The sequence below is a fragment of the Saccoglossus kowalevskii genome, chromosome 16 (genome assembly GCF_978046115.1).
Source record: "Saccoglossus kowalevskii chromosome 16, keSacKowa6.1, whole genome shotgun sequence".
Taxonomy (NCBI): domain Eukaryota; kingdom Metazoa; phylum Hemichordata; class Enteropneusta; family Harrimaniidae; genus Saccoglossus; species Saccoglossus kowalevskii.
In genome coordinates, this window is record NC_140656.1 from 3,146,546 (window position 1) to 3,174,450 (window position 27,905).

General features: G+C 31.5%; 1 protein-coding gene across 3 annotated transcripts; it reads left to right on the forward strand.

Moving 5' to 3' along the window:
- Positions 1–547: 547 nt before the first annotated feature.
- On the forward strand, positions 548–27,834 carry LOC144354706 (E3 ubiquitin-protein ligase RNF34-like). 3 transcript variants are annotated; one of them, XM_085491605.1, is made up of 8 exons: positions 548–594; positions 8,746–9,009; positions 10,681–10,876; positions 19,483–19,827; positions 19,966–20,127; positions 21,830–22,034; positions 22,533–22,559; positions 22,871–27,834. In XM_085491605.1, the coding sequence occupies exons 3-8, from the start codon at positions 10,709–10,711 to the stop codon at positions 23,065–23,067; spliced, it is 1,104 nt and encodes a 367-aa protein (XP_085347731.1). In that variant the 5' UTR covers positions 548–594; positions 8,746–9,009; positions 10,681–10,708; the 3' UTR covers positions 23,068–27,834. The 3 variants fall into 3 exon arrangements, with proteins under 3 accessions (XP_085347731.1, XP_085347733.1, XP_085347732.1); XM_085491607.1 differs by lacking the exon at positions 19,966–20,127; XM_085491606.1 differs by lacking the exon at positions 8,746–9,009 and having other exon boundaries at positions 549–594.
- Positions 27,835–27,905: the final 71 nt, after the last annotated feature.

Consider the following 27,905-nt stretch of genomic DNA (forward strand, 5'->3'; position numbering starts at 1 on the left):
ACGATATGTGTAGAAAATTTGTGAAATGATTGGCACAGACCTCATTTTCTAAAAAGGAGTATTGATCACTTGACTTCATTACAAGGTAAAATTGTTAAAAAGTCTTTTCAAATAGTTTGAAAAAAACAACATTGAACTCGCTTGAAACTCTATGCAATGACAACGGGACTGTGTCACGATGAATCGTTCAGAATAAAAAAAAGTCGGTCACTTTGACACACCTTTTAAAAACACACATCATGTTTAGATCGAGGTCACAGCACTAAATCATTAGTCTCAAGATAGACTCTTTGAGACGTAGATACAACCACGGAGGTAGTAGGAGCCTTCCATGATACAACTTTGTGCTCGCTCGGACTGCTCGACGCGTGAGAAACTATAACAATCAACATATAATAAACCATATTGCCTTCAAGGACTGTGAACAAGCTCGCTACTAACGATTATGTAAACATTTAGCAATCAAAACGTCAGGGTCTGTATCCAAGAGATACACTAACGACATACAATAACGACGATGACGTCATCTAATCACGTGACTAATCATTAAAGATGGCGACTAGGACAGAGTAGATACTGTTTTCTCTTTACCTGGTAAGTTTATTTATGTTATATCACACCTAAAGAAAGACGATTCTTCCAATTGCCTGTGTTTTCGCTAACATGTAATATTGAATAATATATCGGAAATGGTTTTAGTGTTGTGGATTTTTCAAGATCTTAATTACGTGACGAGGAACTTTGCACCTCAACACATTGATATCCGTATTTTTTGTGTGAATGTCTACTTGTGTTGTTGTCGTCTCCATTCGAATGTTTCAGTGCTGTAAAACGTCCCACGGACACGACTATTTCACTCTTGTACATAAGGCTTCTTCTAAATTAGCTGTAAATTGGTTGTAAAACGAGTGAATCTGATCGCCAAATCCGATTTCCCGATGCAAGTCAGTCTGTTTGTCTGAAGTGTTGACTTCCTGTTTAGCAAGCAGGCTGTGTTTCGTGTTCTCAGCCACTTGGAGGTGTCACGTCGACTCATCATCAGTTTGTCGGGCGCATCACGGCACCTCAAATTCTCAGTTCATTGTGGATTATGAAATATAGTGAATATTTCTGAATTCACAAGAAAAGGGTATTTTTAAATTGTGAATTTAAAATCAATTGCGTTCTTGGATGTTTGTATATAAACCATTGACGTGTGTTTTCTTGTATTACGTGGATTAGTGGGACAGACAGATTAAAGTCGAACATGACAGCAGATTGCTGGTAAACCATTACATTTTTTTGCTAATCGGAATTTTACTGAAATTTGTCTTGTAAAATTTCTATGAGTATATAATGCTCTCTGTCGATAATTTGAGATTTTTGTTTTTCAAATTTATTAAAAATCTGAAGATAAATTGATAAAAATTACACAAAGAACACAGGTGTATAAAATATTGGTGCTATTGTTTAAATTATTTGCTATTTTCATTTTATCCCATTTACTAACAATAAAATAAATCCAGAGAGCTCTCAGCAGTATGTACTAGTATGCTACATTGTTACTAATTGTCTTAGCTAATCTGAGACACCATAGTATAAGAACAGACTTTCTACCAATACATGTATCTGTAGTAAGAAAAATAAATTTTAAGGTGAAAAAATGAATCCTTTTACAGTCAAAACAAAGTCAGCTTGGACTTTCAGTTGTGAGATTTCCCAACACACTTATATATAATACATTGACGAAGAAAAAAACACCGCAAGAAAAATGTAAAGCAGGTTTGTAATTACTAGTAACTCATCTCAACTCAACTCGAACTTGTCCCTTTCGGTGTTTTTTGTTGTTGTCAACAACGTATTCAATATATAGAAATAGCACTTATGTGTGCGTTTGCATGAGTAAAAGAGGCAGTGAGACTAATCGTCGAAATGTGTTCTATTTATTTCCAACGTGTGTTGTCAGCACCTTTTATTACATTTATTTTGTTTTTTTATTCTCAAAATGTATCACTGGCAGTGTTTGTTTTGTCATGTCTCACAATTGAAAGTCCAAGTTGACTTTGTTTTGGCTGTATATCATCTTTGTGAACCAGTACGGCTTTTAACAATGTCCACATTCCCTCTCATTGCATACTAATATTAATATATATCTTTATTGCAACTTTAAAATTAAAAATTTCTATCAGTGGTTAGCAAATAAATAGAATAATAACAAGTGTAAAAATATAGGCAAATACAATGTAGTTATGGTTACAATTTTGGGATATAGCAAAGGTATGGGGACAATGATGTCTAATATTATGTGACTGTTATTTTTTGCCATTCAAATATAAACTTGTCTATATCATTTACTTAAGTCGATGGTAATGTTATTTGCCTTAACATATCTTGTGATAAATTGTGGTATTCTGACCATATCATAAATTAAATTATTATTGCAGTGTACACATATCTGGTCTTTTATTGGTATCTTGAGGCATGTGTGTATGTATGTTTTCTATATTCAAATCATGGGTGTTTGGTTTTAATTTGACTAAGCACGTTCTATAGCGATATTCTTTTTTAAACTTGGCAAATCTTCTTTTGCAATTTATTTTTACCATAGCTCTGATATATATTTTTTTTAATGTTTTTAATTTCTTTTAAATACATTCTTAGTGTTAATTATTTTAGTGTTTTGGTGTTTCTAATATAATTATTTCTGTGTAAATTTATGGCAAACTGTTCTCTTTCAAGAGATTGTTTATATTAGTATTCCAAGTGTATCGGTAATTCTAAGGTGACTTATATGTAGTTTGTTCATAATAAGCTAAGACTGTATGAAAGTCTTCTGGGAGATCTGTGAAACATTGCTACATGTACCAATAGTGTTTAAATACAAGATGCTAAAATGTCAATGGCTTTGTCCCAGACTTCATTGGCAATATATCTATTTAAACCAAGTGTATGTTTACAGAACTTGAGGTGTAATTTTTCAGTTGAATGTTTTATCCCATTTAGTGAAATCTGTAGTTATAGTGGATTTGATTAGTTTAAAGTCACTAGTGCCCACCAGCACATTTATGTTGCCCTGAAATATAAAAAAATAATAATAAGAGACCCCCCTCCCCCCTGGTTCAGTAAAAACTGAGAGTGACTAGCCCAGTTGTTACTAGAGGAGTGGCATCTTTTGCAGCTCAAAAAGCTCGTCTGTGATGTTCAGATCGTGTTAACTCAGAAAAATCATTATACTACGCAACTACGGCGAAATAGGGTCAAGTAAATCCCTATAGTGTATCTACATTTCCTTGCCCCCCACTGAGGGTCATGACTTGCAATCAACATGATACCATGGATACATGTACATTGCATGATCAGTAATTCTGTTTACTCTGGTACATGTAAGAACAGTGTGTATGTCAGTCTCCATGCTGGTTGCTATTGTAGTTTATTCCTGGGGGATCATTACATCTCAGCGGTAAGCCAACAGACTGGATATCTCCTGGATTTAAAATATGTAATTAGGGTATAATTTAATTTGCTTACTGTGTTGCTATTTTTATTCTTGCTGGAACATTCTAAATTGTTCACTTATATATACGCGTGTATCAATTGCCTCGAACACAATGAAGTATTCTTTGCTGAAAGACTTTCATTGCCGAGTAGGACTTTTATAGCATAATACAGTGATGTTGTATGTATGTATGTATTTTTTGAGGTAAGGGTCTGGTTGTGTATATACAGTCTGATGTTTTGATCTGTGACTTTTATGCAGTGAAACCATTCACCAAAAGGACTCTGTTCAGTATATAGAGGTGTAAAGAAAACTGATTAAATATGTTCAGTATAGGCCAGGAAAAAAAAAATCTCTGTTTCTAGTTTCATGGAAATTGGCGAGGCGATTTATTATTTTTTTTTTTGAATACTGAGCTAAAATAAGGTGAAATTTGAGACAAGTGTGAGTACAAGCGCATTTTGGAATGCTTTAGAAGGGAAAAAAAACATCTGAGGCGGCACAGTTCAAAATGATGCGCACGGAAACGAGAAACAGAGATATTTTTTTTCTCAGCCATAGACAGATCGACATGTATATTACATGTATATACAAAGGTTGGTTTGGTTAATAATTTTTTAACTACTTGGGTTTAGATTGTGATTTGTAGATTAAATATTAGGATCTTATGTGGTAAATAAAATATTTAAATCATTCTCTATACACATGTAACAAAATACATTTGTTAATTTTCATTCATAATTTAAAATGCTTTAACTTGTTATAATATTTACAGTTTTATTGTTGGCCAAACTTAATTTAAAACCATTTTAATTTCAAATTTCAAATTAAATCATTCACAAATTATTCTCATTGAAAAATGTGCATTGTGTGATTTATTTATAAAGTTATTATTTGTCTGTACTGATATAAATCCCATCATGCATTGCTGTTTTGTTTTGGGACAACTAACCTAGGAAGTATAAAGTGTTCAATGTTTGATCAGACGCTGTTGTAACATTAGTAAAATAGCCATTCTATGAAGGACTTAATAACGACTACAGGAAACAACTCAAGAGTTGTGTGACTAGTCTTAGTGGAAAATGTATTTAATTTCACTATTTTAATTCTTTGAGCAGTTTAACTAGGCTTTAACTTTACCGATTTAGCAGAAAAATAATGAGTTCTATTGTTATTTTATTTGTTTATGTGAATTTAATTCAGCGAATTATACTTATAGAAAATAACAAATTTAAAAATAGTGAATAATTAATGCATTTACAGTAGTTTATCTTTAATCATTGAGAATCCTGCGTGTGTTTCAGTGACTTGATGAAAACTCATAGTGACTTGATGACACCCTAAGATGCTGAAAACTCATAGTGACTTGATGACACCCTAAGATGCTGAAAACTCATAGTGACTTGATGACACCCTAAGATGCTGAAAACTCACAGTGACTTGATGACACCCTAATGATGCTGAAAACTCGTAGTGACTTGATAAAACCCTAAGATGCTGAAAACTCATAGTGACTTGATGACACCCTAAGATGCTGAAAACTCATAGTGACTTGATGACACCCTAAGATGCTGAAAACTCATAGTGACTTGATGAAACCCTAAGATGCTGAAAAATCAGAAACTTGATGAAACCTTAAGATGCTGAAAACTCAAAGTGAATTGATGACACGCTAAGATTCTGAAAACTCATAGTGACTTGATAAAACCCTAAGATGCTGAAAACTCATAGTGACTTGATGACACCCTAAGATGCTGAAAACTCATAGTGACTTGATGAAACCTTAAGATGCTGAAAACTCATAGTGACTTGATGACACCCTAAGATGCTGAAAACTCATAGTGACTTGATGAAACCCTAAGATGCTGAAAAATCAGAAACCTGATGAAACCTTAAGATGCTGAAAACTCAAGGTGAATTGATGACACGCTAAGATGCTGAAAACTCATAGTGACTTGATAAAACCCTAAGATGCTGAAAACTCATAGTGACTTGATGAAACCCTAAGATGCTGAAAACTCATAGTGACTTGATAAAACCCTAAGATGCTGAAAACTCATAGTGACTTGATGAAAGCCTAAGATGCTGAAAACTCATAGTGACTTGATGACACCCTAAGATGCTGAAAACTCATAGTGACTTGATGACACCCTAAGATGCTGAAAACTCATAGTGACTTACATCTGGATCCCATGCAACGTATACAACTAAAAATATATTGTTTACATGATATATGAATGTAAACTGTGTGATGACCTCTGACTTCTACAAGTGTATTTGTACAAAGGGCAATACAAGATTTACATATACACAAATTAGAGCTGGATCTTGAAATTGAAAAAACACTAACTTTGAAAATTGATTACGTTAGCATACTGGAATAATACAGTGTACGGGGAATAGCCCCAAAGCATACAAGTAGGATATGTATGTATTCCATGTAATGCATTCTTCACAAACCAGTTAATTAAAACATAGTGAATAATCTTGCATTGTCCATTGTGATAAATTTAATAACCATTGTTCTGTCAAAGCGGTATTTTTTATATACAAAATGGTATACATAGACAAATTTTGAGGTTGGAAAATTATGCAAACTATTGTATAGCTAGAAAAACAACCCAAAATATTAGCAATTATTAGAACGCCCTTGGGTGTAGGGCTTTTGACAAATAGTTAAATGGTTTAACCATTATAGAAATGATGTATATTAAGGTTTATTCTTTGCTGAAAATATGATTCAACGCTTTGACTAGTTTGCAGAAAACACTGATAATATTGCAATAAACCAATTGAATTTTTACCAATATTATCGCTTCAAAACTTGTGTAAAATTGCAAACTGACAAACATGTTGTCAACTTCTAGGCCGGCAGGTTCTAGCAGCATACAATAAAATACTTTTTATTTGTTTCGTGTATGATAAATAAAAGGCCAGATAGTGCGATTTCATTTTCACACAAAACAGGGTCATAACTTTTGTTGTTCTCTTGATGCATAGATTTCATAGCTTTTTCACATTGTTGATAATACTAAAAAAATTGTTTTTACAATTTTTTTCCTCCAAAGGCATATAAACGCTATGTTTCCAGCTGATAGCATTGCATACAATGGACGAGTACCGCTGCTTTATCATTGGTACCTGACTTTTCAATGTCAAATTACACAAATAAAAAATCTTTGGTTAATTAAAAATAAAAAATTGGCAAAAAAAATCATACACTTTGCAATACCATCTTGGTTACCTTGATCATAAACCCCTGTCAGCCAGTATGCATTAGTCAGTCATACTAAACCACTCTATGAATGAGGTATTTCTAGAGGTCAGGGTTCGTCTCATTTTTATTGGCCTGTCTCGTCTATAGTTAAATGAAACCTGCTTTGATTTACAGTACTTTGCAACTTCATTTCAAATTTGTTTTTTGTCTTCGATAACTTATGTCACCAGCGTTTGAGTGATAGAGTAAGGAAAACCACCAATAGGCATTTCATAGCAAACTATAACACAGTACATTACAACCAACAAAACAAACTGTATTGCACTTTGCTTCACTTTTTAGAGGGTCCTGCTCCAGCACATTTAAACCAGTGGTCGGTCATCTGACTAAATCTGGAATAGTGTTAAAATTCACAAGGTTTTTTTCACTGGAGATCGCAAAAAACAGTGCGTTATACAATGTATTATTGAAGGTTTCAGCTATGACTGGGCAAGTTTTGTTTTCTCGTTGACAAATATTAATTTATAAATAAACAATAATGGTTACTTCAAACTACACTAAAAAGCTTTGTAGACAATTAATTAATTAACATCTTCCATGTCATCCACATTGAATAAAAAAAATCTATTTGTCATGTAGACACCATCATTAAATTACAAACAATACCATAAAGTCTCTATAAAACATCTACCAAAATTAATCTGTCAGAAACTGAGGTCATGAAAGAAAGCAGATCAATAAACAATGCTCAAAATACAACATGGTGACATTACGATGATCATGGTAAAAACAGCTAGATAAAAAACAATCAACAAACTTTGTATTTGAAAAGCCACCTGCCATATGATGAAAACTGTGCATGTCGCTGTTTTGTAGTCAACAACGGCAAGGCATATCCAGTTGTTTTTATCTGATTTTCTCTGTGAAACAAAGGTTTGAAGAGAATTTTCAAGCATTTTTTTTTTAATCCTCTTGTTCATCCTGTGTTACGTCCATGGTTTGAAGAAAGGTAAATTTGGACTCAGCTGCACAAAGAAACTACCTGTGGTGTTCATTATGGTTATATAACTGTATGACTCATCTCATCAGCTTTAGGTAACCAATTATGCTGCTTTCTTCAGTGGCATCGATAACACAACATCATGACAGTTTTCAAGGTCTTAACTTTGCTTTGTTTTCGCCTGTTTCCCTAAAATTATGTGATGATTGAACATTAGCAAGTGTCGGTGTATGGTGAATTTTGGCATTTAGTTGTGATGCGATAAACGTCACTTTCATAAAACAGGCATTATTTTGTTCATGTTTTCTGTTTGGTCAGAGTGATTGAAACTTAATTAGCTATTATCACACTATTTCGTCAACGTCTTTATGAACAAAAGAGCATCAAGACTTGTTATTCATTTCTAAAGCTTTGCATTCTGGGACAATGACATCTGAAGTGTGAACTACTGACCAGGATTTAATGTACGGCAAACATTCTGCTTGACAACTTTGTAATATAAAAACAAAACATACTATATATACGCCTGGATGCTGATTTGTTAATAAATCGGCGAGCGTAGTTTGAAAGTTTCATGTAAAATAAACAATTATTGTTATAGCTATTTAGATTTGAACGTTCCAGGCAATAATGGTTAATTTGCATTTATACTTATTCACTCAGAAAGACTTTTGCTGATGCTCATAATTAAAATGGCTGTTCTAGTCACAAATTTAAACTGATTATCGTTTTGTAAAAGATTATATATATACATGTATATACATGTATATATATATATATATATGGAGATTCCGTCATCATTTATTTTTATACCAAGTTTCTCTTTTACTATTTCTGGTATAGCCTTACAAATCTTACTAAGCATTCCAAAATTAGAATGTTTGTGTTTGTTTTCTATATTTTAAAATTGTTTTTTGAGTTTGTCCCACTATTGATAGAGCTTTGAAATTTCTCTAGCGAGGACTGTCTTGATAAGAAAAAGCCAAAAAAAAATTACTGTAATTTCTTGTTTGTTTGCACATTCCTAAGTCCTAATGTTTTGTGTCTCCACAGGTTTTTTTTTCTTACCTTACCACGTAGCAGCCGCCATCACTGCATGAACATCGTGTTTGTATCTGTCTTGATTTGTAACTCCTACCACGCTTATCAAGAGACATCATTGAAGAGACACTCCCAGTTGTACTTTATGTCTGTCTCACTGTGCTAACCAGGCCGTGTGTTTTTTATTTCTTGTGTGTGTTTTTTTCTACCTGCCTGTTTGATATATGTATTTTGGTTGGAATATATTTTATTGCCTTCTAACAACCGAGTTGCAAGGTTAGTTTAGTGATGCCTAACAATACCAGTATTAATCATTTTATTTTCCATAACATTGTAGTAATGCACGCACTTATGTGAATGATAGAGGTGTGTCTCGGGTAGACTTGCATACAGGCTCTTGTTTGTTTTTTGGTGTTGTTTTATTAAAATTAAATATTATGTGAGTGCATAAATGGCAAAAAACACCAAAAAACAAACAAGAGTCTGTTTCTAAGGTTAAAATAAGTTATATATTTTAATGATTCATTATAGAATAAATATCATTTTTGCTCTATGTGTGATTCTATCAGACATGTGCTTGTAATATCTTCATCTCAAGATTTCCTGTTAACACTGTCTTCATGCATGGACATTGAAACTTCCATCTCAATTAAATTTTGTAGTGAAATCAAAAAACTATGATGTCATTCTTTTATTGTCAAGGAAACTAACATCATTTATTTGGTATTTTCTTAGCAGAGTGGCTTGTAAAAATATATTGAAATGGAAGCCAATTTGTTTATACGCATAAGCACAGAAATATTTAACAGTTTTGAAAAATTGGAAAACATATTATATACAATTTCTTGATTGTTATTTTCATCACCCAGCCTTTCCTCATGAAAAAGTTACATTGAGGAGTGTCTGCTTGATAGGAATGAAATGGCTGAAATCAAACAAACATCATTGAGAATGTTCCAAGGAATGTTGCAATGTTGCAAGAGAAACTATTAGTTAGATAGGGGTTTAGATATCAGTTTATTTTGGCATCTGTTATCAATTTTACTGAACAAAATAGTTATAAAATAATCTATTAAAAATCAACGATCAAAAATATATTTTTTGAATTTTTTAATTATTGTTCCCATTATTTATAAATCATATAAATGTTCATGTATCCATGCAGCATTCATCCCAGCATTTACTTTGTCTGAGTTGCTTTTATACATCACTGCTGCAGAAAGATGCATGTAACTATAGCTCAGACACATAGTAGTCACTGCTGATACATGTATTCAATGGTTTCATTAAAAGTTGGGTATACATTTATTAATTAAATTCCAACATTGTTTAATATAAGTGTGTTTATGTGAACTTGGTTATTTCATGAGAATTTTTATGTCAAGCTTTACAAATTACTCTTGACTTTTTATTTCTTAGAAGTTAATCCTTGGCGTCCTCTCACATTATGGTATAAGTGATAATTGCTATGCATTTAGTACACTCAGCTTTCCTGTCCTTATAAGGGTGTGCTGTTATGTAAATGGGTGGTGTAGTTTTATGTAGACTGATTAAAGGGCGACAGTCGTCGTGTCGCGTCCTGTTCGATATGGGACTCATAGCGACGTATTCAACGCGTGTAAAATACATTGTTTATTTACATGAAATTCGAACACGCGCTGCGCGACGACCACCGCGCTTTAAGTAATATTGATTAAACTTTTATCTAACTTTTAGAAATAAATAACTTTATATAGTTAAGATCCTTTCTCACATTTATCAGGTATTAAAAGTAACTACTCCTGGTTCTTTATCCATATATGTAAAAACAGTATTACACATGCAAATTACATGCTAATCATATGCAAATGATATACTAAATATATAAGTTTATACATTCCATTCTGACAAAGTACATACATTTTTCTTGGATGTTTAACACTCATGTTGTTGTATTGATGCTTGCAGATGAGATCCTTAGGGAGGTTATAGGTCAATGGGGTCGGGAGTAGTAAAAGGTCAGCAGCAGCCGCACCAGCTATACACTGATAACTATCATAGCACCCAGCCCCATAGGGGAATCTCGTATAACCGGAGCAGCACCAATGCTCAAGTCATGGCGTGTGATATGTGTTCTGCAAATTTTACTTTTTTCAAGAGAAAGGTAATGATATTTTTTTATTTATTCCACATTATTATATATCTAGCACCGAGAACAATACAATTTATTATTATGTGAAAAGTAAAAATTGTGCATTCAAAATAGAGAACAAAATAGAGATTTGATGCTATCATGATACAGTACTGGACCGTGTTAGCGCCCAGTGTCCTCAACTCAGAAAATCATGATTTTTTTTAGGGGTTACCATACACTTACCCGAGCACACCCCTCCGAAAAAAGTGCAAATGACAATTTTAATTCATCATGTGACTGATTAAGGGGGATATTACGTCTTTGAGGGAAAATAAAATTACAAAATTAGTTGTGTACGTAAACTCGTAATGGATCAAGTCTGTTACTAACCAATCAGAATGCTGTGTTGTTCTGATGCAATTCTTTGGAAATCCCTGAAGACTTTTTGGTAGCACAATGCGGAAATGAATTTGATTTTGGCAAATAAACGGCATGGTTCTTTCAAAAAACTGATTATTAGCAATTTTTGATAAGTGAACTGAATATGGCATGAAATATTTGCTGTATTTTACTTTTATTAACAGGTCATTGTTGAAGCGTAGTTTACGCATGGTTACCGTGCTCTACGCATTCACAACACAGCAGTTGATATCCACGGCGGTTGATATCCACGCCGTATCATATAAAAACGATTAGGTACCAAGAGTCGTTGAGCAATGATCAAAGACCAAGTTTTAAATTAGTGGCATTTTGAAGGGATGGGTGATTTGCCAAATGTGACCACGTATATATAAATTTTGCGCAAAAGTAGGGCGTGTGCGCTTGACCGGGCATTCGTCCAGTGCGATAAACCTATTTTGATACAGCACAGTTTGATCAATCTTTTTTTCTGTAAATTGACCTTCCCTTTCCCTGTCTATATGATATCCATCATTTTATAATTTAATTTTCTGAACATAAAACAAAATTACAACCTATTTTGAAAGACACTGGTTTAGTAGTATCAATATTTGCTATTCATATTCCGGGGCATAACTTTGAAAAACATAAGCCATCTATAACAGTGTATTATACTCTTTGGCTCGCAAAACTTGAAACGTCTGTATCGTCCAATCACAATACAGGTAATATATAATAATTAAAACCTCTGTATCGTCCAATCACAATACAGGTAATATATAAGAATTGAAACCTCTGTATCGTCTAATCACAATACAGCTAGCATATAATAATTGAAGCCTCTGTATCGTCTAATCACAATACAGGTAATATATAATAATTAAAACCTCTGTATCGTCCAATCACAATACAGGTAATATATAATAATTGAAACCTCTGTATCGTCTAATCACAATACAGGTAATATATAATAATTAAAACCTCTGTATCGTCCAATCACAATACAGGTAATATATAATAATTGAAACCTCTGTATCGTCCAATCACAATACAGGTAATATATAATAATTGAAACCTCTGTATCATCCAATCACAATACAGGTAATATATAATAATTGAAACCTCTGTATCGTCTAATCACAATACAGGTAATATATAATAATTGAAACCTCTGTATCATCCAATCACAATACAGGTAATATATAATAATTGAAACCTCTGTATCGTCTAATCACAATACAGGTAATATATAATAATTGAAACCTCTGTATCGTCCAATCACAATACAGGTAATATATAAGAATTGAAACCTCTGTATCGTCCAATCACAATACAGGTAATATATAATAATTGAAACCTCTGTATCGTCCAATCACAATACAGGTAATATATAATAATTGAAACCTCTGTATCGTCTAATCACAATACAGGTAATATATAATAATTAAAACCTCTGTATCGTCCAATCACAATACAGGTAATATATAATAATTGAAACCTCTGTATCGTCCAATCACAATACAGGTAATATATAATAATTGAAACCTCTGTATCGTCTAATCACAATACAGGTAATATATAATAATTGAAACCTCTGTATCGTCCAATCACAATACAGGTAATATATAATAATTGAAACCTCTGTATCGTCTAATCACAATACAGGTAATATATAATAATTGAAACCTCTGTATCGTCTAATCACAATACAGGTAATATATAATAATTGAAACCTCTGTATCGTCCAATCACAATACAGGTAATATATAATAATTAAAACCTCTGTATCGTCTAATCACAATACAGGTAATATATAATAATTGAAACCTCTGTATCGTCTAATCACAATACAGGTAATATATAATAATTGAAACCTCTGTATCGTCCAATCACAATACAGCTAATATATAATAATTAAAACCTCTGTATCGTCCAATCACAATACAGGTAATATATAATAATTGAAACCTCTGTATCGTCCAATCACAATACAGGTAATATATAATAATTGAAACCTCTGTATCGTCCAATCACAATACAGGTAATATATAATAATTGAAACCTCTGTATCGTCTAATCACAATACAGGTAATATATAATAATTGAAACCTCTGTATCGTCCAATCACAATACAGGTAATATATAATAATTGAAACCTCTGTATCGTCTAATCACAATACAGGTAATATATAATAATTGAAACCTCTGTATCGTCCAATCACAATACAGGTAATATATAATAATTGAAACCTCTGTATCGTCTAATCACAATACAGGTAATATATAATAATTAAAACCTCTGTATCGTCCAATCACAATACAGGTAATATATAATAATTGAAACCTCTGTATCGTCCAATCACAATACAGGTAATATATAATAATTAAAACCTCTGTATCGTCTAATCACAATACAGGTAATATATAATAATTGAAACCTCTGTATCGTCTAATCACAATACAGGTAATATATAATAATTAAAACCTCTGTATCGTCCAATCACAATACAGGTAATATATAATAATTAAAACCTCTGTATCGTCCAATCACAATACAGGTAATATATAATAATTGAAACCTCTGTATCGTCCAATCACAATACAGGTAATATATAATAATTAAAACCTCTGTATCGTCTAATCACAATACAGGTAATATATAATAATTGAAACCTCTGTATCGTCCAATCACAATACAGGTAATATATAATAATTGAAACCTCTGTATCGTCCAATCACAATACAGGTAATATATAATAATTGAAACCTCTGTATCGTCTAATCACAATACAGGTAATATATAAGAATTGAAACCTCTGTATCATCCAATCACAATACAGGTAATATATAATAATTGAAACCTCTGTATCGTCTAATCACAATACAGGTAATATATAATAATTGAAACCTCTGTATCGTCCAATCACAATACAGGTAATATATAATAATTGAAACCTCTGTATCGTCTAATCACAATACAGGTAATATATAATAATTGAAACCTCTGTATCGTCTAATCACAATACAGGTAATATATAATAATTGAAACCTCTGTATCGTCCAATCACAATACAGGTAATATATAATAATTGAAACCTCTGTATCGTCTAATCACAATACAGCTAATATATAATAATTGAAACCTCTGTATCGTCCAATCACAATACAGGTAATATATAATAATTGAAACCTCTGTATCGTCTAATCACAATACAGGTAATATATAATAATTGAAACCTCTGTATCGTCCAATCACAATACAGGTAATATATAATAATTGAAACCTCTGTATCGTCTAATCACAATACAGGTAATATATAATAATTGAAGCCTCTGTATCGTCCAATCACAATACAGGTAATATATAATAATTGAAACCTCTGTATCGTCCAATCACAATACAGGTAATATATAATAATTGAAACCTCTGTATCGTCTAATCACAATACAGGTAATATATAATAATTGAAACCTCTGTATCGTCCAATCACAATACAGGTAATATATAATAATTGAAACCTCTGTATCGTCTAATCACAATACAGGTAATATATAATAATTGAAACCTCTGTATCGTCTAATCACAATACAGCTAGCATATAATAATTAAAACCTCTGTATCGTCCAATCACAATACAGGTAATATATAATAATTGAAACCTCTGTATCGTCCAATCACAATACAGGTAATATATAATAATTAAAACCTCTGTATCGTCTAATCACAATACAGGTAATATATAATAATTGAAACCTCTGTATCGTCCAATCACAATACAGGTAATATATAATAATTGAAACCTCTGTATCGTCTAATCACAATACAGGTAATATATAATAATTGAAACCTCTGTATCGTCCAATCACAATACAGGTAATATATAATAATTGAAACCTCTGTATCGTCCAATCACAATACAGGTAATATATAATAATTGAAACCTCTGTATCGTCTAATCACAATACAGGTAATATATAATAATTAAAACCTCTGTATCGTCCAATCACAATACAGGTAATATATAATAATTGAAACCTCTGTATCGTCCAATCACAATACAGGTAATATATAATAATTGAAACCTCTGTATCGTCTAATCACAATACAGGTAATATATAATAATTAAAACCTCTGTATCGTCCAATCACAATACAGCTAATATATAATAATTAAAACCTCTGTATCGTCTAATCACAATACAGGTAATATATAATAATTAAAACCTCTGTATCGTCTAATCACAATACAGGTAATATATAATAATTAAAACCTCTGTATCGTCTAATCACAATACAGGTAATATATAATAATTGAAACCTCTGTATCGTCTAATCACAATACAGGTAATATATAATAATTGAAACCTCTGTATCGTCCAATCACAATACAGGTAATATATAATAATTGAAACCTCTGTATCGTCCAATCACAATACAGGTAATATATAATAATTAAAACCTCTGTATCGTCCAATCACAATACAGGTAATATATAATAATTAAAACCTCTGTATCGTCCAATCACAATACAGGTAATATATAATAATTAAAACCTCTGTATCGTCCAATCACAATACAGGTAATATATAATAATTGAAACCTCTGTATCGTCTAATCACAATACAGGTAATATATAATAATTAAAACCTCTGTATCGTCCAATCACAATACAGGTAATATATAATAATTGAAACCTCTGTATCGTCCAATCACAATACAGGTAATATATAATAATTAAAACCTCTGTATCGTCCAATCACAATACAGGTAATATATAATAATTGAAACCTCTGTATCGTCTAATCACAATACAGGTAATATATAATAATTGAAGCCTCTGTATCGTCTAATCACAATACAGGTAATATATAATAATTGAAACCTCTGTATCGTCCAATCACAATACAGGTAATATATAATAATTGAAACCTCTGTATCGTCTAATCACAATACAGGTAATATATAATAATTGAAACCTCTGTATCGTCCAATCACAATACAGGTAATATATAATAATTGAAACCTCTGTATCGTCTAATCACAATACAGGTAATATATAATAATTAAAACCTCTGTATCGTCCAATCACAATACAGGTAATATATAATAATTGAAACCTCTGTATCGTCCAATCACAATACAGGTAATATATAATAATTAAAACCTCTGTATCGTCTAATCACAATACAGGTAATATATAATAATTGAAACCTCTGTATCGTCTAATCACAATACAGGTAATATATAATAATTAAAACCTCTGTATCGTCCAATCACAATACAGGTAATATATAATAATTAAAACCTCTGTATCGTCCAATCACAATACAGGTAATATATAATAATTGAAACCTCTGTATCGTCCAATCACAATACAGGTAATATATAATAATTAAAACCTCTGTATCGTCTAATCACAATACAGGTAATATATAATAATTGAAACCTCTGTATCGTCTAATCACAATACAGGTAATATATAATAATTGAAACCTCTGTATCGTCCAATCACAATACAGGTAATATATAATAATTAAAACCTCTGTATCGTCTAATCACAATACAGGTAATATATAATAATTGAAACCTCTGTATCGTCTAATCACAATACAGGTAATATATAATAATTGAAACCTCTGTATCGTCCAATCACAATACAGGTAATATATAATAATTGAAACCTCTGTATCGTCTAATCACAATACAGCTAATATATAATAATTGAAACCTCTGTATCGTCCAATCACAATACAGGTAATATATAATAATTGAAACCTCTGTATCGTCTAATCACAATACAGGTAATATATAATAATTGAAACCTCTGTATCGTCCAATCACAATACAGGTAATATATAATAATTGAAACCTCTGTATCGTCTAATCACAATACAGGTAATATATAATAATTGAAACCTCTGTATCGTCTAATCACAATACAGGTAATATATAATAATTGAAACCTCTGTATCGTCCAATCACAATACAGGTAATATATAATAATTGAAACCTCTGTATCGTCTAATCACAATACAGGTAATATATAATAATTGAAACCTCTGTATCGTCCAATCACAATACAGGTAATATATAATAATTGAAACCTCTGTATCGTCTAATCACAATACAGGTAATATATAATAATTGAAACCTCTGTATCGTCCAATCACAATACAGGTAATATATAATAATTGAAACCTCTGTATCGTCCAATCACAATACAGGTAATATATAATAATTGAAACCTCTGTATCGTCTAATCACAATACAGGTAATATATAATAATTAAAACCTCTGTATCGTCCAATCACAATACAGGTAATATATAATAATTGAAACCTCTGTATCGTCTAATCACAATACAGGTAATATATAATAATTAAAACCTCTGTATCGTCCAATCACAATACAGCTAATATATAATAATTAAAACCTCTGTATCGTCTAATCACAATACAGGTAATATATAATAATTAAAACCTCTGTATCGTCTAATCACAATACAGGTAATATATAATAATTAAAACCTCTGTATCGTCTAATCACAATACAGGTAATATATAATAATTGAAACCTCTGTATCGTCTAATCACAATACAGGTAATATATAATAATTGAAACCTCTGTATCGTCCAATCACAATACAGGTAATATATAATAATTGAAACCTCTGTATCGTCCAATCACAATACAGGTAATATATAATAATTGAAACCTCTGTATCGTCCAATCACAATACAGGTAATATATAATAATTGAAACCTCTGTATCGTCCAATCACAATACAGGTAATATATAATAATTAAAACCTCTGTATCGTCCAATCACAATACAGGTAATATATAATAATTAAAACCTCTGTATCGTCCAATCACAATACAGGTAATATATAATAATTAAAACCTCTGTATCGTCCAATCACAATACAGGTAATATATAATAATTGAAACCTCTGTATCGTCTAATCACAATACAGGTAATATATAATAATTAAAACCTCTGTATCGTCCAATCACAATACAGGTAATATATAATAATTGAAACCTCTGTATCGTCCAATCACAATACAGGTAATATATAATAATTAAAACCTCTGTATCGTCCAATCACAATACAGGTAATATATAATAATTGAAACCTCTGTATCGTCTAATCACAATACAGGTAATATATAATAATTGAAACCTCTGTATCGTCCAATCACAATACAGGTAATATATAATAATTGAAACCTCTGTATCGTCCAATCACAATACAGGTAATATATAATAATTAAAACCTCTGTATCGTCTAATCACAATACAGGTAATATATAATAATTGAAACCTCTGTATCGTCCAATCACAATACAGCTAATATATAATAATTGAAACCTCTGTATCGTCCAATCACAATACAGGTAATATATAATAATTAAAACCTCTGTATCGTCCAATCACAATACAGGTAATATATAATAATTAAAACCTCTGTATCGTCCAATCACAATACAGGTAATATATAATAATTAAAACCTCTGTATCGTCCAATCACAATACAGGTAATATATAATAATTGAAACCTCTGTATCGTCTAATCACAATACAGGTAATATATAATAATTGAAACCTCTGTATCGTCCAATCACAATACAGGTAATATATAATAATTGAAACCTCTGTATCGTCCAATCACAATACAGGTAATATATAATAATTGAAACCTCTGTATCGTCTAATCACAATACAGGTAATATATAATAATTGAAGCCTCTGTATCGTCTAATCACAATACAGGTAATATATAATAATTGAAACCTCTGTATCGTCCAATCACAATACAGGTAATATATAATAATTAAAACCTCTGTATCGTCCAATCACAATACAGGTAATATATAATAATTGAAACCTCTGTATCGTCTAATCACAATACAGGTAATATATAATAATTAAAACCTCTGTATCGTCCAATCACAATACAGCTAGCATATAATAATTGAAACCTCTGTATCGTCTAATCACAATACAGGTAATATATAATAATTAAAACCTCTGTATCGTCCAATCACAATACAGGTAATATATAATAATTGAAACCTCTGTATCGTCTAATCACAATACAGCTAATATATAATAATTGAAACCTCTGTATCGTCCAATCACAATACAGGTAATATATATAATAATTGATAGTTATATATGTACATCAGAATCTCTACAGTTTATTTTAACTGACTGTATATTTTCTTTCCTCAGCATCTCTGTAAGGACTGTGCAAAATATTTCTGTAACAAATGCATGGCTAAAGAACCCAATCGCAGCTCATCACAGCGTCGCTGTCAGTCATGTCTTGTGCTAAGCTCCCCGGACACCTATGATAGAAATGTGCTAATGCAACTTAAGATCAAAGACTTAAGACAATATCTTGCACTTCATAGCGTTGCTGTGAACACATGCACAGAGAAAATTGACCTTGTGGAATTGTTGATCAGATACCATGCAAATAGACAGAATGCAGAAGCGTCGCGACGTAACCAGTTTACAACTAGAACTAGAGTCAATCCGGAACCTCAGATGCGTTCACAAACCACAACTACAACTGTAAGTCTTTTTATTGTCCAACTTCAGTTGCACTGCAATTTTTTTGTGCAGTTCTTCACTATTGTTACTACTACTGGTTATTACCTACCGGGGTATACACATTTGCCTTACACATCTCTTATACATACATATATACAGACTACGGGTCCACAACAGTCACCAAGCAACCACTACCAGACACGCCCGGAAATGGTGCCGGAAACAAACGAGTCAGAGGAGGAACGAATGAGCAGACTGAGGCAGAGGCAAGAAGAGGAAATGAGACAGCACGAAGCCCGTAGAATGGCTGAGTCCCCAGAGGTACATCTACTGGTAAACGCTAGGGACTTTCTCTAGGTGTTTTGTGGCCTGGAATGTGTAGATGTAAAATCATTTTTAGCTACCAATGTATTCTGCTAAGTCTTTATAAACTAGAACAAATAATCAGAAAAATCATTTTATTTCAATATGATCCTTAATAATGCATTTCTTTTTAAATATTTATATAATAAATGTTAATATTTGATTATAGAATGAAATAATAAACAAAAAACAAAATCATGTTTTGTGCATTAAACATGTTATTTGTTTCTCACTGATTTATCACAAATTAGATGCAATTAGTGAAAATAAAGTATTCTATTGTATACAAGTCTTTTATGCTTGTTGCCATTTATCTTCACTCATGCAGAGTATCTGTTAAAAATGTGTGTACACATGCCAACAGGTTCACCTAGTGTGAGTACCCCAGTGTTAGTTTGTATGTTTTGATAGCTGTCAACTACATGTGTATTTTTTAAATTATTTGTCAACACTAGACGTTAGAATCTGTCTTCAATCAGCTTAATGTATAAATATATGATTTTTAACTCAAAAACTGTAGGAATAGAATAGAACTGATAGAATATGGATGACATCACATATTTAGACCTGTTTCAAGTCACTTGGACTTGCGGATTGACCTCCATGCATCCATGTTAGCCCACTTTGTATGTCAGACATGCCTGGACTTTGTAACTTCACACATACATCATTCATCTTTGTAGATATATACATGTCCATTTGTTTCATGATCCGATTAAGGGTGAGCATTTTTGTGTCACTAATTATCAATAATGAAGCACCATATCTTGGTTGTGTACATGTGTGGATGGATTTTGTTCAAACTAAACATGTTTCCTAAAATTATTAAGGTCTCTAGCTAATAGAAAATTATGTTCGTTTAATTCCAAATTATCATAAAAATATGGAAAACTACATAAAAATAGGCAAAATGTTTCATCAGCAAAACTAAGTCATAGTCTTTAGACCCTAGTAATTTATTAGCTGTATTGTCCTTAGCTCTCCTGTGTATTTCACCTTCACATCACACTGACGTTCACAACAACAACACCTTAAGAATATATAGATCCAATACTGTACAAAAACTTATAATTCGATGAAAGTTGTAGAAGTGGGAGAATTATTTGTACATGACACTTCCAGCTGGTTTGAATATACCTCATATTACCCGTAGTAACTTTGGTAAATACTATAAAAAATAAGTTAAGATTTCCGATATTCAACCTTTTTACCACCAGTTCCCTCTTTTCATCACAAATTCACAAAATAGTTCTGTTTATAGTCTGCACTTTCTTTCAGAAGATTAGAACAAAAATAGCCAAATTTTTTATTAAAAACTGAAAATTTACTCAAATGTTGTCTGTTGGCTCCAAAATTCAGGTATAAATATATATTGATGAGTATAAGGAAAAAGTGCAGAAAAATTAATAATTGATGGAAGTTTGAAAGGTTGAGATAATTCACATTTTAAAAATTGTAAGTTTCTATATTAAAACAAAGCCAGCTTTAGAGTCTGTTTAGGAGTAAAACTATGCTTCACTTTACTTCACTTTAAGCCATGTACTGTAAGTGAGCTTAAGTCATAATTTCTGATAGGTTGATTGCTAAGATATTGCTGAATCACTTTTTGGTAAGCTGTATTATATTATTCACCAAGTGTTTGTTTGTCACTTTGCTTCAGCCGCCTCCTGATTCAAGACCTGCCAGGCAACGTGCTTCAATCAGTGACCTCTCTGAGATAAACGATATTGACAATATGACTATACGGCAATTGAAAGAAATCCTTGCCACTAATTTTGTAGATTTCAAGGGATGTTGTGAGAAATGGGAACTAGTAGAAAGAGTGAAAAGACTTTTTAAAGAAAAAAATGAATTGAGACAAAAAGGTAAGTCTTAAAACATACAAAATATACGACAAGTTATCATAATATACCAGTACATGACATGTGCATATGTTGTGGTAGAAAGATTACCAAATGTTTAGTTTACTTCCATCATTCTGTATAATGTCTGAATTCTCCACAAGCACTCTATGAAGTCTCCACAAAACCTAGACACAATGCCTACATTTCTAGAATTTGGCAAATTGCTTTGTAAATTGTAGTCCACATACATGTATGCCTAGACACAAAGCTTGAACTCTCAAAGACACTCAAAGTGTTACAAGAAATCTCCATGAAAACTAGACTCAATGCTCCTCAAATTTGTCAGATTGTTGTGTAATTCTCATCTACATCTACAAATGCCTAGACACAATGCCTGAACTCATCAGAAAGTCAAAGTGCTGTTTTATAACTCGTATGTGTATGTTAGCAATGGTATATCAACTTAACTGACCAATGATCAAACGACTCAAAATAATGACTGCATGTTTTTGTTTTCAGCTGATGAAATACTTAATGAAAACGAAGGTAAGTGTTATATTAACTAAATCATATCGTCATGGCAACTGTCACTTATCACAAAATATGATTATTTTTTGCAGTGAAAGTATCATTTTAAAAAACATATTAAACATGAATAGTTGCATCAAATACTGAATAGTCAAAAATCTAAAGTGCAGATTCAAAAGTCCCATCCCTGTTTCTTCTCAAACCTCTTCAAACTTTATATACATGTGAGCGAGTTATTAAGGTAGACAGAACTGAAATACCAAGCCAGAATTGATATATGAAGTTAAATAAATGCAGAATCTCATTTCAGTATCTTCTTTTCATTTCAGAACATAGTAATAGCAGTAGTGGTGCTAATGACTCAAATTTTGATGAACTCTGTAAAATTTGTATGAGTAGTCCAATCGACTGTGTACTTCTAGAATGTGGTCATATGGTGACGTGTACAAAATGTGGCAAAAGAATGGCGGAGTGCCCGGTTTGCCGCCAGTTTGTCGTCAGAGTCGTCCACACATTCCGCTCCTGAGAAGGGACTTCATGCATTATCTTCAATAGGCTCTTAAACTGGAAGTCAAGATGTGTGTATTTTTTAATATAACAGGAAATAGAATTGTAGAAACAGTATATTTTGAAATTGACTGCCATTGCAGTCTACCTCTCGCTATTACTGTAAAAGCTGTATTAGAAGCTGTGGCTTCTATTAAAATGGTACAATACAACAGAAGGAATGTGGCTTCCATTAGAACATCCACACATACAAGAAATGGTGAAGTTTTGGTTCTCAATTATTATTTAAAAAGAATGGGTACAACTTCTAGGGATGCAGCTTCTAAAAGAGATATTTCAGATAATAGCATGTTGTAAGAATCATGTGAAAATCCGTATGCTAAATATCACTATTTCATTTTGCAAAGTATGCAAATTAGTCCTCCTTATTCATTGTTAAGTAACGTGATAAACATGCATGATTAGACAAGACTAAAAAAAAAACATATCAGATTTTTGCCTTTACTCCCATATTCAGGTAAAATGACTGAAAACATTCCGCTGGTTGAACTATATATAGACTCTAAAAAGTTCTGTTTAATTTGAATGTTTCCTGGAATAGCATTCTTGGAGTAAATGGCACCTCTCTCACATATAGTAGTTTATGTGATGCAATGTAGCGGTATTGCTGTCAGCAGCTGTAATGTTAGCACGTAGTCTAGTCGTTTATCAGACGTCATAAATAAATACAGATCAGCTTATGATTCCAACGTTAGTAAAGTCATGGTTGTAATGAACAAATTACGTTTACTGACCAAGAGTCTCTCTAATTTATCTGCCCGATTCATTACTTAACTTGTGGTTTTTTCATGTATATTTTTGATGCATACATTAATTACCAAGAATGTACATTTGTCAGGAATCAGGAACAAAAATTGTCCTTATAACTTGCTGTTGAGTAATCATATTTCTGTTCATTTTGTGATTCAATTTGGTAAAATTTAATGATTTTTTTCATCCCAAAAATACACCTTTTATTGTTTTCATGTGATATATATTGTTTTAAACATTGCATTTTCGTTGTTTTGTATTTTTGTTACTGACTCTCTATGCTGATTCACTATGCTGAGTAATTTTCTTCTTTCTATTTCACCAATAGTGACTTTTCTTGACAACATCTACTTTAATGCTTATAAAAATGTCATTTTTATAGACCTTATTATTATTTGTACTAAATCATTGTCAGTGTTGTAACCTGAGATCATTCTTAAAGCTTTATTGGGACTATTATGCGAAATATTTGATAAACTGTATAATTACTACATATTCAAATTTCAATAATTTCTGTCTGAAAGTTGGTGATTATTGGGTACCCATTTGACTTCGAATTCTATTTTTAATCCTTTTAAGATTCCTTTCTGATTCACAGTAATTTGGAACAAGTGTCAATTGATGAAATTCTCTGAATATTTTGCACAATTCACAACAATTCAAACTGTCAAATGCGTCACATAATAGTCAAAAGACCTCAATACAGTTACCATAACTATCTTTGATTTAAAATGTCAATCTGTGGAAAATGACTGGGCTGGACAAAGTAAAAGACATGTAGGTGATATCTTAAAACTTGGTGTTACAATCCAACTTAAGATACTGCCGAGTTTATTTCAAGCAGTCTAGGGAGTTGAATGTAAGTGAAGCAGTTACAGTTAGGGAGTGAAATGCTATTATAATTTTGTTGTGAGTCGGCTAAAAATCACTAAGTTTACAGCAGTGGACATTTCACTAAGGTCCTTAAAACATGGAGTTTTTGTGAATGCTCTCATGATGGGAATGCTTGACAGTGCTTCATGCCACATTGACAAGTGCTGACATGTTTGTTTTGATCGTAAACATATCAACCTAATACACTATGTACTACCTTAAACATATTTGTTTGAATATGAAGAAAGATATTGATTCATATTTTGTTGTTGATATCATATCCCATGATGCAATAGCAACAATTAAGATAATGTATATCTATCAATGAATAGTTATATTATTTTACCACAAAATTTTCTACTTCATTTGTGATATATTTGTGTTGATTTTAATGTTTCATGCGATACAAGGTGGAAAATTAGCGCCCTCATTTCATCTTTCCTGGAATGAACAAATGTAGAATATACACACAGACATGATTAGTTATTACAACTCTATATTTTAGCTTGGTCACATGTTTGTTTGCAGTCCACTGTGTTTGCAGTCCACTGTGTAGTTTTATGTTATGTTTTGTATAAAGTTTGTTTCACATTTATAGTCTGGATTAGCCTTTAATGAATTCCATTTGTTAAAGGGAGGGTTAAAAGTGGTCGTTGCACAGCGAGGGTTTGAATTTTGTTTAAAACAAACAATGAATTTTATATGCGTTATGTACGTTGCTGTGAGACTCATATCATACAGGACACAGCGCGGCTACCACTTCCCACAATTCACAAATATTCTTACCATCAAATATGTCACATAATAGTCACAAGTTTTATATTGTGTTGTGTTTCTTATAAAGTTTCTTTTCACAATTAAAGTCTGATTTAGTCTTTGACATCACAAAAAATATTTTTTTATAAACTAATTGTGTAATCTTTTCAGTTTTTCTTGTTGGTGCAATAATATTTCCATATTGAATTCTAATACTTCTGTTGTGTGTGTATTAATATTTAAAAATATGCTTTATTACAAATTTTAATAACTGCCAAAATTTGTTTTCTACCATAATTAGTATTTTTTCTGATCATTGTTTATGGGCTGAGATTGGAAGAAAAGACAAAATGAGTACATTGTTAATTTTTTTTTGTTTTACATAATATGCCTGTCAAAATCCTGTCAACTGATCACCTTCTGGTCTTGCGATCGGTTCGTTTACTTGTACTATGACTTAAATTGCATCTGTGCATAGAGGGCGCTCTCACGGTTGTTTACATATTGGCAGTAAACAGTTTTTAGTGATTTGCTAAAAAGTTGCGCATTTACAGACAAGCTATAATTTTAAAAAATATTTATCATGCTTGGTCATTTTTAAAAGATTTTATGTGATGGTAGTTGACTGAGTAATGTTTATTTCATTGGAATGAACTGCTAATGGTACAGAGTTCATGCAACGTAGGTGAAAACAAATAATAATAAAAACAGATTGCGCACATGTATAGATATGATAAATCTTGTAAATTGAATGTGATTATAATCAAAACTCAGAACAATCAATTTGTAGTATTGAGATGTTATTATTTCTGTGCAAGCAATAATATACATAGGGTGGTAGTTATTTGTACCAATACATTGGATCAAAAATAACATGATATCTTTTGTGATTATAATATATTTGGAATGGTTTATCTTTGTAATAATAATAAAAATAAATATATTTTTGTTTCTTGTATGCAGGTTTTTGTGCATTCTTAATTAGTCAATGTTACCAAACTTTCTCTATCTTTCACCCCACAATGCTTTAGTCGTTTTAGTAATGTATATTATACACTGAACTGCTCTATTTTACAAGAGAAAAATTCATTAATTTCATATATTTTCATGAAATATATAAAAAAAAAATTGTGTAAGTGAACATTTCTTTTACATCACCTTTGATCTGTTTGAACTTCAGAAATACTGTAATAAATGTTAACCGCTTAATTTTCATTGATAGAAATTTTATAATGTTGTGATATTTGTGATGACACTGATGCACTGTGTTATAGGAGCCCTGAGAAATCTTCAATACTCTGAAATGTCATGACTAGCATATTTCATGGAAATTTGTCTCACATAAAGTAGTTTGCAGTATTTCCACACTTTATGGAACTATTTGTAAATTCTTATTATTTAGTTGATGCGAAGGATTATAGTATTATTATCATTGAATCGTCTTTGTTGGCAGACCAATGAAATTGACCAATTTTTAGTCATACTTAAAACAATCAAACGTTCTTGTAGCATACTGTAAAATACTTTATTTTCGCTTGGAATTAATTTTCTCTGAAAGAATGATTCAGTGAAAATACAATCCAGCAAATATACCTTTTTCCCATATTTTACATTCAACTTGTCATAAATCAGTGGAAATAAATTCCATACAAAACACCGGAAAAGACTTTTCAGCAAAAACTAATTCTAGCTAAAATAAAGTATTTCACAGTAAGTGAATCTATTTTAGTTTGTTTTCATGGATAAAAATCTACAGTTATCAACAATTTGTAATTCATGATTATAATATTTTCAGTGATGTCATTTTATATGCATATTGACATATATCTTGTCATATTTTTAATGGTATTGTTTATTTCAACAAAGAGTTTAAGATATTATTGGTATGCCATTCCATTTTTTATCTTATCCATTGTGAGTTGCCAGCAGATTTGACCCCCAACTTCCTGCTTTGGCTGACCTGGTCTTGTAACATTTATAAAAAATTATATAATCATGTGGTTAACAACAAGTGTCAAAATTTGATGATTTATTAAAGTTTATTAACATTTATTGTTGATACAATTCTGTAGGTTTGGATTGTACCCAGAAAGTTGTCATTCAAATATTTGAATTTGAGACTTGTGGATTTATTGTTTTGTTTTGCTGATGTTACACTTTCTCCTGACTTAAGCAGCCTGGCTCAAATAAACTTGATTTACACATTTCACAAATTGTGTTGTAAGATTACTTGATTGACTGACATACCTTTCAGGAAGAATTAAACCAATGTGCCATTTTGTTATTTTATTGGACAAAGCAAAGATTATAACAGGTTTTACAAATAAAAATGTGTTTATTGTGTGTGTTTGTTTGGTAAATGTCGTTTTTTTTGTTCACGAGAAAGATGTATGAGAGCATGCAGACAAGATGATATTT

Bases quoted from the DNA above. Each gene is read 5' to 3' on its own strand.
- LOC144354706 (XM_085491605.1), top strand. From the start codon at position 10,709: ATGGGGTCGGGAGTAGTAAAAGGTCAGCAGCAGCCGCACCAGCTATAC. The intron at 19,828-19,965 runs GTAAGTCTTTTT...ACATATATACAG, and splicing joins CACAAACCACAACTACAACT to ACTACGGGTCCACAACAGTC. The intron at 22,035-22,532 runs GTAAGTCTTAAA...TTTTGTTTTCAG, and splicing joins AAATGAATTGAGACAAAAAG to CTGATGAAATACTTAATGAA.